The sequence below is a fragment of the Dromiciops gliroides genome, chromosome 3 (assembly GCF_019393635.1).
Source record: "Dromiciops gliroides isolate mDroGli1 chromosome 3, mDroGli1.pri, whole genome shotgun sequence".
Taxonomy (NCBI): Eukaryota; Metazoa; Chordata; class Mammalia; order Microbiotheria; family Microbiotheriidae; genus Dromiciops; species Dromiciops gliroides.
The window spans coordinates 221,369,683-221,387,593 of NC_057863.1; the positions used below are offsets into that span (position 1 = coordinate 221,369,683).

Below are 17,911 nucleotides of genomic sequence, written 5' to 3' on the forward strand. Positions count from 1 at the left end.
GTTTAAGTGATTCCTTCAATATTTGTGGTAAAAGCATCAATAATAACAATAAATCACATTCATCTAACCCTTTATATTTTGTATTGGTTTTTCTTTTTTTTCCATTAAGGCATTTCTGCCAAAAACAATTTTTATTTAATTTAATATTAATCTAATATCCAAGCTATTTCTGGCCTAGTAAGAAAAACATCCAAACAGGCAAAGTCTCCCCAATGCCCTAGGACAATGGGTCTCAAAATTTTTGGTATCCAGACCTCTTTACTCTCTTAAAAATTATTGAAAACTCCCCGCAAAGGACTTTTTTTTTTAAATTTGGGTATCTATTGATGTTTACTCTATTAGAAAGTAAAACATTTTGGGAGCAGCTAGGTGGCACAGTGGATAAATCACCAGCCCTGGATTTGGTAGGACCTGAGTTCAAATTCGACCTCAGACACTTGACACTTACTAGCTGTGTGACCCTGGGCAAGTCACTTAACCCCAATTGCCTCACAAAGGAGAAAAAAACAAAAACAAAAACAAAAAACAAAGAAATTAAAACATTTTGTTATTATTACCAAAATAGTTTTGACCTCAAGGACTCACTGAAAGGGCCTTGGACACCAGTCCCTGGATGAGACTTGGGGAATTTCTGCTGTAAGATGTCTACTCAAAAATTATTTGAGGTAACATTTATAGGAATCTCGAACAAGGAAAATGTCATAATATGTTAAAATACAGTTTAGGTTAACATCCTATTCAGCAAATAGAACAATAATCACTTAATTACTCAATCATTTCAATCCTCCCAAGGCATGAAAAGATCTCTTTCCTTTCTGATTAATATTGTAATAGTTTCTAAATGAGAAACAGGGCAAGCTTTATTCCTGTCTGCTATGGGTTCCTGGAACATCTAGTCTCAGTTTCTGGATCCTTGCTAAAGTCTTGAACTGTGAACTCTCTCTTCCTTTCCCTCAAACCTCTCACAAGGCCCAAGACCCAAGGCCCAAAAAGATTCTCCATGGGATCCACTTGGGACTCTTTGCTAATTCAGCACCAGCTGCTAAATGTTCCCCCCCCTTTTTTTAGGGCAATGAGGGTTAAGTGACTTGCCCAAAGTCACATAGCTACTAAGTGTCAAGTGTCCGAGGCTGGATTTCAACTCAGGACCTCCTGAATTCAGGGGCCGGTGCTCTATCCACTGTGCCACCTAGCTGTCCTAAATGTTCCCTTTTGACATCTTTGTTGTAGCTGCATAGCTTCCATAGACTTTCATTGAGGGAATTACAATTCTGTATTTCTATCTAGAGAAACACGTGGATCACTCTTTTGTGGCATCCACAGAGCCAGATGTGCCTGCTATTAGACATATGCAGCTGGGCTTCTAAACAAGATACCCTTGCCAGTTGGAATGTCTCTTTGAGATTCACCTATAATGATGCCTGGAGGGTCCCACACTGATTGGATCCATCTGAAATGCACAGCAAGGTCCAATGGGTAAAGCTGGTCATCCGAGATCATAAGAACCAGAAAGATGAGGAAAGAGAAACTAGTTTATACCCACCTACCATAACTCCCTCACAGCTTCCAGTGACCACCTAGTGTGAAGACCAAGGTTATATATGCCATCATGCATTTTTTGCATATTTGCGAACTAGACAGAGGAGCATCCAGAATTTTGAGCAACAATTAGGGTTGAGAGATGCCAGATAAATTCCCCCAAAGGCAGAGAAGGAGGAAGAAAAAGAGGTAATGGTGAAGGAGGAGAAAGGGGAGAATAATTAGCATTTATATAGCACTTAGGGAGTTGCAAAGTATAAACAAAGGTTAATTCATTTGATCCTCTAAATCTGTGAAGGGGGGGGGGAGGTTAGATGCTATTATTATCCTCTTTACAGGTGAAGAAACTGAGGTTGAAATGTTAAATGACTTAGCCAGGGTCACATAGCCACTAAATGTCCAAGTCAGGATTCAAATTCAAGTCATCCCAACTCCAAACCCAGTATTCTATTCACTGCACCAACTATCTGCTTTCACCATCTTGCAGTCAGTAGAGGTTGTTCAAGCTCAAGACCTATTAACTCTGTGAACAACAAAGTATCCTCATGTTGGACTAATCATCACCATGTACAACCTGACAGGGCTCAGCTGTTAGTTCTAGCCCTAGAGCTATCTGGAATTATTCCTATCTCCTTAATCCATATTTGTCTCTTCCAGTTACATGTACTGAAATTACACACACACACACACACACACACACACACCTTCTCCTCCTCACCCCACACTGGCTCCCTTATCTAACCATCTAATCTTATCCCATACTCAGCTCTTCCCTTAATCTATAACTGCACCTGCTAACCCAAATCTGGGATTATACACTATTGGAGACCACCCCCAAACCTAATACAATAAAGAAATTCATTTCTCTTATGGATTCATATCATACTTGTATCCAGTTATGTACTAGCACTGAGCTTGGAATCAGAAATTCATCTTTGTGAATTCTAATCAAGCCTCAAACACTTCCTAGCTGTGTGACCCTAAGCAAGTCACTGAACTCTGCCTCAGTTTCCTCATCTGTAAAATGAGCTGGAGAAAGGTAATGGCAAACCACTCCAGTATCTTTGCCAAGAAAACCCCAAATCGGGTCATGGAGAGTCAGACAGGTCTTAAATGAACTCAACAACAACTATTTTGCCCCTCCCTTCATGTTTATAACATACTTTATATACATCATCACATTTGATCCTTATAATAAGCCTGAGAAGTAGGGAGTGTAATAAATATTGTCTCCATTTTATGAGAGAAGAAATAGAGGTGTTGAGAGGTTAAATAACTTGCCTAAAGATGTGGCTTTTTTCCACCTTTTTCAGTTATGTCTGATTCATTGTGGTGTTTTCTTTACAGATGAGGAAACTGAGGGTTAAATGAGTTGCGCAGGTTCACATGGCTAGTAAATGTGAACTGGATTTGAAGAAAGATGAATCTTCCTGACTTCAGGCATGACACTATATCCCTTGCATACCTATCTGCCCCCTCAAAATAAAGAGCTATCCCCAGCCCCAACTCTGTTTGACAAGGATCTCTGCCACCTCCTCTCTTTGTTCTCTATGGTGGCAAAGTGAAACATAAGGAAAGGAAAAATAGAGGGGAGAGACTGATACATTAAACATCATTTGAATTTATCTCTTTTCCCATTCCAGTCAAATGTGGCTTAAAGTCACTGAAGTATATAGGAGTATCCATTTCTTAACAGAAACCTGTTTCAATTAATTGATATGCCATTGTTCCACAAAAAAAGGAATCAGAGATAATTCCAAGGTTACAAACCTGGAAGGAAGGTCATGACATCAAGAAACATAGGGACGTTAGGAGGAGAGGCGATCAGTTTAGAGAAGAAGGTGTTTGTTTTAAAGAGGAAGATGATGAGTTTATCTTTGGACATGTTGAGTTTGAGGCTCCAGAAGGACCCAAGTAGAGCTGTTCAGCAGCTAGGGAAGGAACATAGAAACCAATGCATCCAATCCATTCATTTTCCTGATGAATACAGAGATACAGAGAGAGGTTAAGTGACTTGCCCAGGGTGACATAGGTAGTAAGTGTCAGAGGCAAAATTTGAACTTGGGTTTCCCTGACTGTATGCCTAGCACACTATCCACTGCTTCTAATTCAAACTCAAGGATAAACTGAAGTTAGACACTCCAGAGGTGAACATTGAGTGGGTGAGATGACCAAAGGAGAGGATGTAGAGGGAGAAGAAAGGCAGACTTAGAACAGAAATTTAGGGAGAACCTGTACTTGGACAAGAAGAGCAGGAAGATGAACAAGTGAGGGATTCCAAGAAGGAGTAGCCAAGCAAGAAGAAACAATACTAGGAGGCAGCAATGTTTTGAAAACCAGGGAAGTAGAAGGTATGCAGAAGGAAGGGGTGGTCAGTATTCTCAATGCTGACTCAATGTAGAAAAGTCAAAATGGATAGGGAATGGGAAAAGACCATTGGATTCCACATGGGGAGCAAGATAGTGCCAAGGAAAGCAAAGACAATGAATATAGACTATTCTTTCTAGTGGCTTTGAAGGTTTATTGTTTCTTCTTTTCTGTCAGTGTTTTTCTTTGTCTGCACCAAATACAAGAAAACAAAACTTTTCTTTGCTTTACTATTATGTTGACTTTTGTGCTCAGCTTTCCCCCTGAATCTGATAAATGGGCAAAGCACTGCGGGATCTACTTTAAGGAATTTATCATCCGTTAATTTTTTGCTAAAATATGGATATTTAAAAGTAAATTTTAGGAAACACATTTATAATTGAACAGAATTTCCTTTTAAGTTAAAAATATCAAACACAAAATTCTTATAAACAAATCAAATTGTGCAGAATACACGCAAAGAGACCTTAGATCTTTTTTTTAAGTCATTCAAGATGTGTTGCAATGAAAGGAAATAAAGATAAAAGACTAGAACTTGAAAGAATGGCAGGAGCAAAAAAAAAAGAACAGTTTTTTGTTTTCTTTTTTAGAGTAGAAAAGATCATAAAAGAGAGAGGGAAAGAAAAAACTGATTAGCTTTGTACCTCTCATCTTAACATACTTTATTTTTTATTATACTTATTTGGGTACATTTTATCCCTTACTAGATTATAAGATCCTTGAGGTCAGAGATTCTATCTTATCTGTCTGTATCTTCCTCAACACCTAGTACAATATTTTACACAGATTAGGCATTAAATTAAATGTTGTTTTCAATAGGTTATGGTAGAAGAACCCCTCTACCTGGTTGGGTTTCAGTTTCTTTTTACCTGTTTCACATTCAAGTTTGCCACCGCTCCTGGCCTATTTAAGCAGTACACTCTGTTAGGCATTGCAGGTGGAAGAAAGTTTTTTCTAAGATATGACCCTTGTCCTCATGGACCTTATAGTCTAATGACAGAGCTGAAACATTTATACAAATAATTATAAAACACAATTAAAAAATAACTACACAAGAAATTAAAGTACTATGGCAGTTCTAAGAATGGAAAGATCATCTCCTCCTCCTCCTCCTCCTCCTCCTTCTCCTCCTCCTCCTCCTCCTCCTCCTTCTCCTTCTCCTCTTCCTTCTTCTCCTCCTCCTCCTTTCCCTCTTCTCCCCCTCCCCCTTCTTCTTTTCAGGGCAACAAGGATGAAGTTACTTGCCCAAGGTCATATAGCTAGTAAGTGAAAAATCACTACTACTAAAGAAAAATGTAAAGAATCATGGAGAATATATTTGTGCATTTTTTAAAAGAATGGGTAGGATTTAGTATCCTTTGATTATTTAAGTGGCAGCTGGCACACCTTCAGTGAGGACTGAGAACACAAAAAATAATATGTAACTTGAGACCATTCAAAAAGCATGAAATAATCTCTAGATAGATCCTTGTGGATGTTTTAAGGATGGGTAGGATTTAGCATCCTTTAATAAATCCAAAAATATGGGGGCAGTTAGGTGGCGCTGTGGCAAAAGCACCAGTCCTGGATTCAGGAGGACTTGTGTTCAAATCCAACCTCAGACACTTGACACTTACTAGCTGTGTGACCCTGGGCAAGTTACTTAACCTTCATTGCCCTGCAAAAAAAAAAAAAATCCACAAATATCTTCTCCATGAGTCCTTCCAGTTTTTCTCTAAGAGAAGTGAGCTTTCCATCCTTAGAACTACCAGAATACTTTGGTCTCTTGTGTAGTAGGTAGATATTGGTGGATTTTTTAAAGGGACTGCTAAGAGGCGCAGTGAATAGAGCACTGGGCTTGGAATCAGGAAAATTCATCTTCATGAGTTCAAATCAGGCCTGAGACACTTACTAGCTGTGTGATCCTGAGCAAGCCACTTACCCCTATTTGCCTCAGTTTCCTGATCTGTAAAGTGAGCTGGAGAAGAAAATGGCAAATCACTCCAGTATCACTGGGGAGAAAATCCTAAATGGGGTCAGAGGATATTGGGAGACGACTGAAAAATGGCAAAACAAACAAGGATTTAGCAGGGTAAATAGAGTGAGATGGGGAGAAGGCTACATTCCAGGTGTAAAGAAACTATGACCAGAGATAAGAACTTACAGGGATGTGCTCAAAGAATAGTTTCAGTTTAAGTGAAGTGTATGCACTGTGCCAAAAAAAGGCCATCTGAAAAAGATTCACACCAAATCAAGAAATTAACGAGAAAAAAGCAGACAAGTTTCTCAATCCTAGCAAACCTTCCCCTTTCAGAAACCCATGAAATGGAAAAAAAAAAAAAAAAACAACTGAAGTATCAGAAGAAAGATAAAATGCTGATGGAGCTGCAAACATAAGTGCAATTCATTCAAGTTCCATGTGACAAATATCATATTCAGTGGGTTTTCAGGTTTCTTGTTTCTTCTTTAATTTGCTCTTTTCTGACAGAGTACTTTTTTGTGTCAGCACTAAATACAAAAAAAAACAAAACCGTCTTTGCTTTACTATTATGTTGGCTTCTTCTGTTCTCAGCTTTCTCCTTGAATCTTATAAATGGGCAAAGCACTAAGAGATCTACTTCAAGGAATTTCTCATCCATTAATTTTTTTTGCTAAAAATATGAATTTTAAAAAGTAAATTTTAGTAAATACATTTGATTTTGGTTTGGGGTTTTTTTGTGGGGTAATATGGGTTAAGTGACTTTCCCAGGGTCACACAGCTAGTAAGTGTCAAGTGTCTGAGGTTGGACCTGAACTCAGGTCCTCCTGAATCGGGGCTGGTGTTTTATCCACTGTGCCACCTAGTTGCCCCATACATTTTTGTTGTTGTTTTGGGGTTTTTTTTGGCAGGGCAATGAGGGCTAAGTGACATTCCCAGGGTCACACAGCTAAGTAAGTGTCAGGTATCCAAGATCAAATTTGAACTCAGGTCCTCCTGAATCCAGGGCCACTGCTTTATCCACTGCACCACCTAGCTGCCCCTGCCCCATACATTTTTTTTTGCAGGGCAATGAGGGTTAAGTGACTTGCCCAGGGTCACACAGCTAGTTAAGTGTCAAGTGTCTGAGGCCAGATTTGAACTCAGGGAGTCCTGAATCCAGGGCCGGTGCTTTATCCCCTGTGCCACCTAGCTGCCCTGTGCCCCATACATTTTTAATTGAATAAAATTTGCTTTTAAGTTAAGTATACCAGACACAAAAGTCTTATAAACCAAATCAAGTTGTACAGAACACAAAGAGACTTTAGCCCTAAAAATATTTTCACACAAGATATATATTCCATTTATTTCATTTTTCCATTTTCTTCTTTTCCTCTAAAGGGGGAAACCTGTTTGCTGAGATGTCTACTGATAACTTATAGTAGGACATCAGGTTGTTGGTTTGGGACATAGCCAAGAGAGCCAGCAGGAACAAGGTTTATTCAGTCATACTAGAAAATGACATAGGGAAATAGCTAACATAAAGTATTTAACAGCAGGAGATGTCACCAAATAAGGCAGGTACTAGAAGTAGCCTAAGCCATAAGACCAAGTTCAGATAAGAGAGAGCTGTGGTTCCCTTAGTCATAATGCTAAATGAAGCAGTCTAGTATCCTCAGTAATTATCCAAAGAAGAATTGTACTAACAGAGTCTGAGATCATTCTCAGTGGTCTTCTTTCTTCTCAAGTTGTCTTTGTCTCTCTGTCTCTGACTCCAGCTCTCTTTCCTTTCCTTCCCTTCCCTCCTCTTCCCTTTCCCTTTTTCTTCCCTTCCCTCTCTTCTATTGCATGACTTCAAAATAAAGGTGGTCATGCGGAAGGATGACAAAAAATATATTAGAAAAATATGGCACAGAATTTTTTTTAAAGCCAAACGCTATCTCCATACTTTCACAGTGACTGTCCTCCATGCTTAGAATTCACTCTTTCCTCAACTCTACCTTTTAGAATCCCTAATTTCCATCAAAGGTAAAGATACCTCACATTTCTCTTGCATATACCTCCATGTGTATATGTTGTCTTCCCTGTCTAGATTGTAAGTTCCTTGGGGGCAGAGACTATTTCTTTTTTGTCTTTGAATTTCCAGTGCCTTGAACAGTGTCTGGCACATAGTAGGTGTTTGTTGATTGATCTCAAGTTACATATTTTTGTGTGTTCTCAGCCCCTACTGAAGATGCATTAGTTGCCACTTAAGTAATCCAACAATTGATCTGAGTAAAGAGTAATCAACACAGGTCTAATCAATTCACTTCCCAATTATTGATGTTAGAGTATTGCCAGACAGTGGGAATGCACCAGTAAGCATCCAGATGATCCCAAGACAGTAGAAGATTCCCTTTTACTTTTTGGGTTTCTTTAAAGCATTATCTCATTTTACTGTAAAAACCCTCTAGCAAACCGTACAGGTGTTAGTGGGCGACTATGTATGGAAAGGAGGCAGTGATTTCAAATATGGGGAAGTGTAAAGTAAGGAAAACATGTTAAATGTAAAATTAGAATTGTTATAACAGTTCAAGGATGTTTTTAACATAGCCAAATTGTTAAAGCTTTAGCTATAAAGATGAAACAATCTGCCCAGACAGCTATACTGCTAGAGTTTTTCATTCTGCATTAAATTATTTTGATACCATTTGTTTTGAATTTTGAATTCAGTATGTTTTGAATTCAGTATAAGATCATTGACATTTAGAGCATGATTCTTACTGTATTTTCAGAAGGTTATCATTTTATCTTAAATTTGGTGTTTTTAAATGTTTATCATATTCTTGACACAGAGTCCCAGAATTTTACTAATGAAATATCTCTGATTTTATAATGGAGATAAATAGGAAAATAGTACTCATTTAAGAGAAACTTCATTTTACAATTTGTTTTCATTAGAATGCATCTGTCTCAATAAATTGTGTATATCTCTAGTCACCAAAATCTGAGGAACTTCAATATTTACTGTTCCCTAAAATAATCTATTTCTATATCACCAGCCACTAATCCATAATCACCATTTATAGCACTTATTTCAGTGATTGGTTGCCTATAAAAGGAGGGATTCTCTTAGATGCTAGGTGAGTATGTTGACTACATGATAGTCAATAGATGACTTTCTGTCTATTACTAATAGTTGGGAAATAATTACAGCATGGGACTAGAGAGCCCTTCACTTAGGAGTGGTATTAACAGAAGTAACTATGAGAGACTCTTCACCAAGCTACCTAATAAATATGGATAGCAAGAAAATAGTTGTAACGGCATACAGGTATGTGCCATCATTGTCTTCCTCCCTAAGGTGATTCCTAAATAGATTTCTTATAAAATGAAAGTCTCCTTTCTAAACATATGGATTTATTAGATGGGATGAAGGAATCTTATTATTGGAAGAAGTAATCCAGGAAAGTAATAAGAAGCATAAAAATTCCCAGAAGATTGAGGAAAGCTATAACATAATGCAGAAAAAGTAAAACAAAACAAAACAAAAAACCAACTCTGATGTAACAGAGCTTTCCACCACCCTTCAGATGTCCAAATCTTTCTCTACTGCTTTGTATTCATACAGAAAAAATATCACCAAAAAGACCCCAAGATGTTCTCTGAAAAACACAAAGTCCTGAGTTAGAAAATGAGGGACTTGATGAGAAAAATGGAGTAGTATTATAGGTGGTGTTTTCTCTTTTCCCAGTTGAATTAAAATCATGGCTTTTTAAGACAGAGGATGGAAAGTGAATGTCTGGCTATATTGATAAGATCTACAATGGAAAGGTGGACAAAGAAAATAGTATCAAAGTACTAGATTTGGTTTCTGAAATCATGGCTTGCATCAATGGCACAGTGGATTGGTAAGAAAGTACTTGGGTAAAAGATTTGCCAAGGAGACCAAGAGGACTTCAAACTAAATTTTTGAGGAACAAGGCAAAAAATACATAGGTAAAATTGTAAAATCGGGCACTTTGAAGGATGCCATACATGATCAATAAAGGAGTGTACTAGAAAAGCCCATTCCTAAATCATAGGAAGTGGATTGAGAATGATGACTATGGACCAATTCATTATCCCCAAAGTAAACTTGAAATTTATATTCAGTCACTGAAGAAATAGTTGGTCACTGAATGCATGAACTTCTATGGAAAGCACAGATAAAGTTATAGCTCTTTTGCCCTCAAGGAGGTTTTAATCTTCAACTGAGAAAATTACATGTAAGCAGATAAATAATATAGTGTGGAAGGAAACATGGTAGAGAGTATTTATCTGAGTAGAGAAGATAGGGGAGAGAGTGGGTAGAGAAATACAGGAGAGAAAAATGATACCATTTGGGGATTTTAATATAAGCTACCAAATGACAGGATAACTAGGAGATGCTAATCATTGTCAGAACTTGGACTTTTGGGGGAAGCTAGGTGGTACAGAGGATAAAACACTGGCCCTGGATTCAGAAGGACCTGAGTTCAAAACCGGCCTCAGGCACTTGACACTTAGTAGCTGTGTGACCCTGGGCAAGTCACTTAACCCTCATTGCCCCCCTACCCCCCCAAAAAAAAACCCTTGGACTTTTGAAAACCACCTAAGAAATTCAGAGAAAAGTTAGGTATAACCTCATGGTTCAGAGACTCTAAAGGGAATTATGGCTCAATGAGGATGAGAGACTCTATAAAGTGAAATTCTGACAATGCAATTACAAATAAGCCCAATCTGAATAAACTAGGGTTTCCCCAGGACTCTGGAGTTCATCCAAAGGAGAGCAACTGGGAAGAGGGTGGGAAATGGAAATCATGCCATGTGAGAATCAGTCAAAGGAACTAGGGATGTTGAACCCAGAAAAGAGAGCGCTTAGGGAGCAAATTGATTGTTTCTAAATGTTTAAAGGTTTTCATGTGGTAGAGGAATTATGCTTGTTAGTCTTGACCCTAGAAGACAGAATCACGATGAGTAAGTGGAATTCTTTTAAACTGATTTATAACTTCATTAGCATAGGAATCTCCCTGTGAAGCTTTCCTGCCAATGCAAATCTATACTCTCTCTGTAACTTTTAGTCTCAGAGAGATGGTCAGGGCCATGAGAGGTTTAACTGACTTGCTAGAGATCACAAGTTTCTGGTCTTTCTGTCCACAAGACCATACTTCCTGGATGGAAATCGCAGGGAGGGAAATTTAGCCTCAACATAAAGAAAAATCTCCCTTATATTAAGAGCTGCCTCCAAATGGAACATTGTCTGACATATATGTGACTGTAGTCAAGACAGATTCTAAAGGATAAGCCAAGAAGCTGCTAGAATTAAAAATACCATTGGAAGTAATATATTCTTCATTGCTGGAAGTTCCTTCAGATGAAGATTACATGATGACTTCTTGGGTTCCTATATAAGGGTTTCATGTTTGGGATAGATGTTAGACTAGGAAATAGACTCTGAAAATGTATTTCAAAAGGATACAGATGTAAGAGACAATCACAGAAGCAAAGACGAATGGTATATTGTACATTCATAAGGCTTATATGAGAACAAACCCTAGAACTGATGGGGGGGTGGGGAAAAACACTGGAGATTGGTACAAAATAGCCAAGCACAGCCACAATTAACCTATAGTCAAACTGTTCTCCATCAAGTAACTGTGTAGTTGGATTTTAATGTGTGTTAGATTACATTTTCATGAAAAATGCCTAGTTTAAGTTGCCTATCTATTATATATTATTATATTATACAATAGTAAAAGAATTAAATTCTTTTACTATCGTATAATATAATGTGTATTATATAACATGTAACATATACACGCATCTACTAAAACAAAGAAACCAATGTAGTTGCAGACTCTGATAGTGGGAGTCTCATATCCAGAAAAAGTGAAGCAATAATACTGGTAGGTCCACAGCTGGAGTTTTGAATTCTTTTCTGTGTACTACATTTTAAGAAGGATGGGGACAAATTGGAATATATAAAGAAAAAGAATTACCAGGATGTTGACCCATCTGAAAACCATGACATATGAAAATCAGTTGAAGGAACTACACCCAGAAAAGAAAAAAAAAATTATGGATGATCTGATAGCCATCTTCATATTTTTGAAGCGCCCTCATTAAAGAGAGTTTAGGTGTGTTGGTGTTGCATCAGAAGGCAGAACCTATCGCCAGTAGGTAGAAATTATAGGGAGGCAGAGTTATGTCTTCAGTGCAAAAATTTACTAAGAGTTAGAGCTGGCCAACAGAATAACAGGATTCCATGTTAAGTAGTGAACTCCCCATTGCGGTAGTTATCAGGCATGGGTTGAGTACCCATCTGTGAAAAGTGTTATAAATGGGATTCTTGCTTTGGATGGGAGGTTTAACTAGATAAGTCCCAAATCCTCCATATAATTGCAAGAGTCTATTATTCCAATACACTATAGCAGGGTGCAGTGGATAGAGTGCTGGACTTGGGAAGAACCTGGTTTCAAATCCTGCCCTGTTTAAACATGAACAAATCACTTAATCTCTCTGAACTTGTTTCCTTTTCTATAAAATGGGGATAATAGCTCTAGTCACTAACAAACCAGATTTATTGCAAAATGATCTATGTAGAAGTGCTTTACCAACATGAATTATTATTAATAGTAATATTAATAAATTTCTTACATACGTTTTCCCTCCTGAGAAGATCTTCCCGGATTTCAGTATACTCCTGAATATCTTATATAATCTTATGAAAGTCAATCATTTGAATGCCTGCATATTTCTTATCAGTAAACACTCAGCAAGTTTTTTGTTGGTGTGCTTTATGTCTTAATTGTGTTTATAACATGAATGTTAATTCACAGGGCAGAGGTCTCTTCTCCTAAAGATCCAATTAATAGTATAAAAGATGGCTGAATATTACTGTAATATTATTGCAAATGTATTAACAATGACTTTAGTATTTCCAGGTTATGATTGTTTTTTAAAAATCATTCTGTCACTATGTTTACTTTGAAACAAATGGCTTTTAAAGTCGTTTTAATGATTTGTCCATGAAGGTTTTTTTTAATTTTAACAATTTCTGAAAATAAAATTCCTTGATTTTAAAAACAAATGCATATCCCAGAAGTTTTGTTAAGGGTCCCTTTGTTTATCTATTACAGCTTAAAAAAGTAAAGGGCAGCCATTATGTATACTAATATCAATACCAACTTGTGTTTTATGAACACATGGCAGTTTATTGGTGCTGAGAACAAAGATAATAAACCTATGGGCCCCACACCTCTAATTTGTAAAATGTTCCTGTGTCATCTGTCTTTGGAGGGAGAAGAGCAGAGAGGATAGATGTAAACTATGCAGTAAAATGTAGTGAAAAATAAGCCATTTAAAAATAATTTTTAAAAGACAGATGGGTTGGTTGAAAATGGATGTGGGCACCAGCTCTGAAGGGCCGTCTCATCTTTTGTTCTTTTACTTTAAATTCCCAAGCCTAGGAAACTATGCTTAAACAAAGGCAGTTGGTCTTATTTGTTCTGCCTTGCTCTCCTAGCCATAGTTTAAAAATAATTTTAATTATTACTAATTATTTAGTTATATAATTAAAATTTTTTAAATATCCTTAAGCAACAGTTAGAAAATAGTTATTTCTCAAATTAAATTGCGTAGCTGGTAGTGGGCTTTTGTGACAGCTTTATTCCTGGTCACCATCCTCTCGCTTGTGCTTGGTTTCATTATTGTAGTTGTTTCAGTTTTTATTCTTTCTTGAACCACTTAGGGGGGAAATGAGCCCATTTAAACATAACAATAGTAATCATTCTAGCTGAACAGACTGAAGTATTCTTTGCACTAATGTTTAAGACCTTCCTGGTTAGGATAGCATGTTGGGCTTCCTGCTTGGGAATGATAATAGCTCTGAATCTCTTTAAAAAATTTTTTTTTAAATGGTCTTCAAAAGAGGAGGGAACAGAAGGTATAGTATCTAGCTCGTAGTGGGTTTGAACTCTTACCAGTTAACAAAATGTATTGGTAATGACAGTGACATGAGACAGAGTTGCTTGTGGTATTCTCACATGTTCGCTGAGAGAAAATTTAAAAGAAAAAAACAAACAGAACAAACTGGTTTTCAAAACCTTTTCTAGTGTAACCACATCAAAGGCACTGGATTGTCTCGAAGTTTAGAGGATTATGTAAAACTAATGCATTAAATGGCTAGCTCATTTGTCTAAGAAGATCTTATACTTCAGGATCTTATGCTCTTGGATATTTTTTTTTTTAAGTTTTGGCTTGGAAACCAGCAAACTTTTATAACTTGGCAACTTTATTAGGAGAATAGGGAGAAATGGTCTGTCTTGTCATTCTATGTGCCTGCAAGAACAGGTGCTAAATCATAACTAGCTTACTGGCTCAATTCACAACCAGGGAACCATTCAGTTGTTGAGCCCTGATCTCATGAATGGCCATCCCGACATCTGACTGGAGTTTCTATAGATAGTTTCTTATGGGGACAATGAAAGTAAGTGGGTCAGCCAAAGGCTAAAGAAAAGTGCAGAAAATTAGTGTAACTTGGAAACATATGGCATATAACCATAGTAAAGCCATATATGTTTGGATGAGTAGCTGAGCAAGTAATAAAAGTTCCTGGAACTGGCAACTAAACATTGTAATGATGGAAATAGTGGCAAATTCTTGTTATGTTAAATATTTAGATAACATCTACAAATAACTATTTGGCTTTTTAATTTTAAAAAGTATATGCTATAATGACTACACCCACAAATAAGACCACTTTATTTTTTCATGCCATCCCTCAGAAATGCCACCCAATTTTCAACAAGCTATACCATACATACTATAAATTAAATGTGTTTTTAAATTTGGGGGGTCAGGGATAGTCTCACTTATTAGAATTGAACTTTATTTTCTCTTATTGTAAATTCTTTACTAGCCAAGACTGGGAAAAGGTTCTGAGAAATTATGAGGCTGATAGCATAGCCAAAGATGGGTGTTTTGTCTTTTCTTTTTTTTCTCTTATCTCTCTCTCTCTCTCTCTCTCTCTCTCTCTCTCTCTCTCTCTCTCTCTCTCTCTCTCTCTCTTGTTGTTGTTGTTGTTATTCATGTTCTGTGTAAGAAAACTGTTAAAGTAAGCAGATAAAGTACAGACAGTGGTCAAATCCAGTGTCTCTGCTCTTATGGCGTGGAGGGGGCGGGGGGGGGGGAGTGCGGTATATGGAACAAATCAAAATGTGAATCATAATAGTGAGGTCCCATGGGAAAGAACCCTGTGCTTGTGGGGTGGCAGGCACTCTGCTTAGAGGCTGTGTGCTCTGGGGTGGGGGCAGCTCTGTCGCTGAGTCATGCGATAGGAGGGGGGGCTTTTTCATTCTCACACACATCCTCTCTCCTGATGTCACAAATCTATTCTTCAGTGGGAGAATTGATTAGCATTCATCGGGAGTCTTTGCAGGGGAGAAAGAAAGGAAGGTTGAGAAAGCGAGACAGTGGAGGCAAAGGGGGAAACCAGTAGCCACAGAGCTAGGCTCTTTCCCGTCCGGGCTACATTGAAACTTTAAGCACAATCGAGGGGAAGAATGGGTATTTTATAACTGGGATCCTCGGTGACGTATGGCTGACTGTTCCCTGGCAGAGATCTTTATGGACCTGTAGCAGAGTGGAATTGAAGGCATCTGGGAAGGGACCGTAATCTACTGTAGAGGAGAACAGAGCCCCTCAATCACTGGCGCTGTAAATAAGAGACGGAGGGGACTCAGAAAGAAAGGGAATAGTGGAGGGGGGAGACGTCTTCTTTGGGGGGGAGTGGGGTAAAAAGCATTTTTGGTGGATGGTATGAAGCCAGCCATGGAAACTGCAGCGGAGGAAAATACAGAACAAAGCCAAGAGAAAAAAGGTACCCAGCGCTCTTACAATAGCCTGTTTAAATCTTTTCATTGGGGGTGCTTAAAAAAGGTTTAGACTGCTTCTGTCACTCTCTTAGAACTTGCTCTTAAACAATCACTACTGCATCTTCAGCCTGCAGGGATTTTTCTTTTCTTTTTCTTTTGCCTTTGAGGGTTGACAACAGATTAGTGGGGCAGAGAGTCCCCTGGGTTCTCACCCCAAATCCTTACCCACTTCTACCTTAAAGTAGTCTTTTGGAGAAGAATCCTTATTGTCTCTATATAATGTCATCCAAATTAGAGAGATTGAAAAAACTGCCTGTTTTCCCCCAGTCTATTTATCCATAACTCAGTGTCTATGTGCTGTTGGTTACAGGGTCTCATAAACCTGCATCGTACTTTGTTTTCTGCTAATGTAGAATGATGTAGAAATGGAACGCTACAGAACTGCATGCATTGGGTGCCTTATGAAACCCCCTCGGGTTTTTTTCCAGTGATTTAGATATTATCTCATTCCTTTGACTACTACAATAGAATCGCATGATAATATGCCTTGCTATCCTACAAAACGAATATATGATGGGTTAAATCATATCTTCTGAAACATATCACATACATATAGTAATCCTGAAGTAACAGTATGTAAGGTGGATCTTAGTCTTGTTCTCCCCTTCCCCCACCTCCACCTAATGCTACACTTGTAAAAAAGATTCCTTGGTGCTTACAGGAACGGGTGGTGGTGGAGAAATAAGATTCATTTCTTAAAAAGGAATTTTAGAGCCAGGTGGTGCTTCTGTTGTCTCTAGTGACTTCAGCTTGGTGGAGGAAGAAAAAACAACCCAAGTTAATCATTTTGAGATAAGAAAATGGCAGAGGAGAGAGACTTAATTAATCCCTGTGCTCTCTGGGTGATGGACTGATCACAAGTTGAACACTCCAAAGTGCAAATTCAGTCACTGCCAGGTTACCACATCTCATTTCAATATAATCTGTCTCCTTTGATATAGTAGATTATTGTACAAGTAGAAGCCACCCTTTCAGGAGGGATGCTGAGTCTGTTAGGAAGATAAATCATATTAAGGTGGTTTATCATATTATCATGATCCAATGATGGTTACTAAACAATAGTAGTTTTATAGAATGGAGCCACTGGTGTGTATTTCATATTAATACATATTATGCTGATTATATAGCATCTTTGTTAAAACATCATATCAGGGCTTTTCTAATAATCAACTGTTTAATAACCGTTTTGTGATTGAGCTTAAACATAAACTTGATGATCCATTTGTTTTGTGATTTGAGCCTAAACATAAACTTGCCGATCCATTTTTTTTTATTTATGAATGGAAAATAAAGCTGAAATGACAAAATGATGAAACCTGGCCAGAGATCAATCCAGTGGTAACATGAGCTCGCAGGATATTCATAGAGTTGAAGGGCTGAGATTAAAGTTTAAAAATTCATTTTCAAGATCATCAGAGATTAACATTTAGTATTCTTTTTGGAACATAATTGTATTGTTACAGCTGATCTGAGAATGTCCTTGATGTTGTTTTTTCATAATTTACCCCCCAAAGAAGCCTTCTTACTACAGAATCTATATGTTTGAAATATGGCGTTTGCCAACAGCTAGCAAAACCATTGACTCCATATGAAAATACCCCTTATGAGACTCCCACAGCCGCACAGAAGCAATTATGAGCCAGAAACCTGTATAAATTCCTAAACTCATAATGTTTCTCAGTACACAAGCTGTTAGAATGTCCTGTGTCATATTTATGGATAACAATAGGAAAAAAAAACAGCTCAATTGATAATCTCCTGGCCTTGTTTCAAAATAACACATTATTTAATGGCTTTTGAAGGTTTCCTTTTACATTTTTTGCATCATAAACAAACCATTTGATAGATACAACGAAGTTTCATTCATTGCAATGCATTGGCACAGACTGCTTCTGTAGACCCAACATCATGTATTTGAAAACTAGTCAGCTGGGGTCTGGGAGATAAAAATCGAGATAAAATATGATTCATGAGGGAATTTTCAGAATTACAAACATTTTTCAAATTCTAGACACATTTCAAATAATGTGAAATGGTCACTCATCAGATGATATCATCTGCACACCCGCCTTGCATGCCCAAATGAGTAAAAATAAGCAAGTACAGAGGTCAGGCCATTCATTTTGTTGATACA

At 37.7% G+C, this 17,911-nt stretch overlaps 1 protein-coding gene across 3 annotated transcripts in view; it reads left to right on the forward strand.

The window, feature by feature from the left end:
* The window catches only part of GPM6B (glycoprotein M6B), a 219,748-nt gene that overhangs the window by 140,565 nt on the left and 61,272 nt on the right, over positions 1-17,911 (forward strand). The window contains exon 1 of one of the 3 annotated variants that reach the window (XM_043995862.1): positions 15,132-15,722. The exons of 1 other annotated variant lie outside the window; for it this stretch is intronic. In XM_043995862.1, the coding sequence (XP_043851797.1) occupies positions 15,662-15,722 (61 nt within the window). In that variant the 5' untranslated portion in view covers positions 15,132-15,661. Of the gene's footprint in view, positions 1-15,131; positions 15,723-17,911 lie in introns of those variants that run through there. One more of the 3 variants, XM_043995864.1, reaches the window with a different exon arrangement.